The sequence below is a fragment of the Lacerta agilis genome, chromosome 8, assembly GCF_009819535.1.
Source record: "Lacerta agilis isolate rLacAgi1 chromosome 8, rLacAgi1.pri, whole genome shotgun sequence".
Lineage (NCBI taxonomy): Eukaryota > Metazoa > Chordata > Lepidosauria > Squamata > Lacertidae > Lacerta > Lacerta agilis.
Genome location: NC_046319.1, coordinates 35,822,172 through 35,824,919, shown reverse-complemented (window position 1 = coordinate 35,824,919; position 2,748 = coordinate 35,822,172). Strand labels below are relative to the sequence as shown.

Genomic DNA, 2,748 nt, shown 5'->3' with positions numbered 1-2,748 from the left:
GCCGAGCCACGTGGAACGGCTGCAGTCGCCGCGCAGAGTTCTAATTAATGTGGGTGGGCCGAGGGCGCACAAACGGCTGTTTATCGGAGACAATTTATTTTCCAGCGCTAAGTCAACATATAATCGCAAACTTACAACAATTATTTCACATTTCCTCCCGCCCCCCCTTCTTCTTCTTCTCCTTTCTCTCTCCCCCCCATCCACCCCCCTTGGGGAAAAAAAGCGCTATGAAGCAGCGACAGGAGGGGAAGAGCCCAAAGCGAGGCGAGCAGGGACGGGCGCCACCACGATCCTCTCAGCGCAGGCAGATCTGGGGGTCCTAGAGGGAGCCCCACTTTCCCTTAGCCCTGGCAAGCCGGAGTCACTTCGGATCTGCCATGAGCCAGCTGTACAGAGGCGCCCTCCCCGCTGCCCTGGGCAGCTCCCCCATGGTATACCTGTACGGGACAGAGCGGGGAGGGCTCCCCGGGGCTCTGGGCTTCGCCTCGGCGGGGGTGCTGTCGCGGCAGGAGCCTCCGCAGAAGCCTCCGTACAGCTACATCGCGCTGATCGCCATGGCGATCAAGGAAGCGCCGGAGCAGAAGGTGACGCTCAACGGGATCTACCAGTTCATCATGGAGAGATTCCCGTTCTACCACGACAACAAGCAGGGCTGGCAGAACTCCATCCGGCACAACCTCTCGCTCAACGACTGCTTCGTCAAGGTCCCCCGGGAGAAGGGGCGGCCGGGCAAAGGGAGCTACTGGACGCTGGACCCCCGGTGCCTCGACATGTTCGAGCACGGAAACTACCCGCGGAGGAAGAGGAAGCCCAAAGCAGCGGGGAGCGCAGTCGGTGGAGAGGATGCCGAGGGAGGGAGAGGGACGGAGAAGCCTCTTCTGGTGGTGGTGCAGAGGCGCCTGAGGAGCAAGGCAAGAGGCCTCGGGAGAGCCACCGCCATTACCACCACCATCACCACCTCACCACCAGCTCCGCCGTCGAGGAAGACCTGGCGCCAACTTTGGGCAAGGATGAAGACTCCAGGGTCAGGCTGGACCTCGCGAAGGGAGGGGAGAAAGGAGGAGGGAACGGCCCTGGATCGGGCCCAAGCGGACTCCGCCATCACCTCCAGGTGACCCCGTCCGGATGCGCGACTATTAGGAGCCACTCGGCGCGCCCCGAGTCTTCCCTGAAGGATCACGTGCTCGTCGAGGGAGAGGGCGCCTTGGGGCGTGCTGGGGCGAGGCTCCCCCAAGAATCGGCACCTTCAGGGGCACCCGCAGCCAACCCGGCGGACCCCGATGCCCCGAGGAGTTCCGCTAAGCCTCAGAGCTTCAGCATAGACAGCATCCTCTCCAAGAAAGCTCTCCACAGGCCGGCCAAAGGCATCTCCAAACTGGACGGCCTCGCCGCTGATTGCCTCCTCGCCGGCGCCGAGACTCGCACGGCTTTCAACGCTTCGCTGGTGCTAGATTCCCAGATTCAAGGGAGATTTTACCAGCTGGGGATCCCTTTCCTGTCTTACGTGCCTCTCCGCTTCCCCGAGACGGTGTTTCACTTCCAGTAAACCCGCCCTCGACGGCCGCTCGCTTCTGCCGTGCGTCTCTGAGTCGGTTCCGAAGACGCTGCAAACCAAGGAGACGTCGGACAGGTGGGTGGCTCGGTATGCCTGCCAAGGGAGACTGGGGTGGGATTCTCACATGCAGTGCCTAACCCGGGTCAGCCCTCTCAAGTCTTCCTCCCCACCCTCCAAAAAACAGCGGAAATCGTCTGTCTTGATCTCTGGAATGTAAACGCCTGTTACGGTACTCCTTTACTTCGAAGTCAGCTCAGCTGATTGCATTCACTTCGAGTCATTTTCACTTTCGAGCTCGAAGATGATCTTCGGGAAGCACCGCGGCTTGCTTAACTGCTTTGCGGATCGCGCCTCCAAAGGGAATGAGTTCATTCCTGGACTTGGAGAGTCCCCCACCACCCACTTGCTTGCTTGATAATGTATGAACCCTCGAGTATCGCAATAACTTGCTAGGGGGTACGACAAGGTACCCACTTTTCTGGGGAAACTTTACTTTCGAATAAAGCGTGCCTAGAATTGCGTGGTGAGGCCGAGGCAAAGTGGGCTCGGTAGTCCATCTCACGAAAACGGCGCGTGGGATTTACTTCTGACTAAACAGAACATGCAAAGCACGTTCTAGGCAGTGGAATTTCAGTTTTCTCTTCATCTCTTTCCCGCCCCAGTTATTCCAGTGGTTTTTGCATGTCTGATTTGATAGCCTCTGGCCTCCGAAGAAATGGCACATAATCATTTCGTTCAAAGTGACCGCCGACGTTTTCTGAAATAGGAAGGAAAATGCCGTAGAATTCTGAATGAATACAAATACAGCTGTTTTCTAAATAATAATAATAATAATAATCCATGCTGAATTGACTTTCCCCCCTACACACACACACACACACACACACACAGGAGCGCAGCTCTAGGTGGGGGTCATTTCAGACGGTTTGCTTTTCAATAGCGTGCCTCTATTTAGACAAAACATCGCACATGGTGCTTTTTTGGGGGGGGGGAGGGAGTGAGCTGTCTGCATTTCAAACTGGACCTTGTTAGAGTCACTAACAAAACAATTGACCACTCTAAAGAACCCCCACCTGAAGCCCTGCTTAAAGGAAAGATAGGGAAACCCTCCAGAAATATGAATAAACACTTTCTCCTAGCTTTTAATAATTTTTTTTTTAAAAATCATAAGTTACATCATAGACAATCTTTTA

At 55.7% G+C, this 2,748-nt stretch overlaps 1 protein-coding gene across 1 annotated transcript; it reads left to right on the top strand.

Moving 5' to 3' along the window:
- Positions 1 to 278: 278 nt before the first annotated feature.
- On the top strand, positions 279 to 1,975 carry FOXL1 (forkhead box L1). The gene is given in 2 exon segments (XM_033156912.1): positions 279 to 848; positions 851 to 1,975. Coding segments are annotated over 2 exon segments (1,167 nt in total). The 5' UTR covers positions 279 to 377; the 3' UTR covers positions 1,547 to 1,975.
- The last annotated feature ends 773 nt before the right edge of the window (positions 1,976 to 2,748 follow it).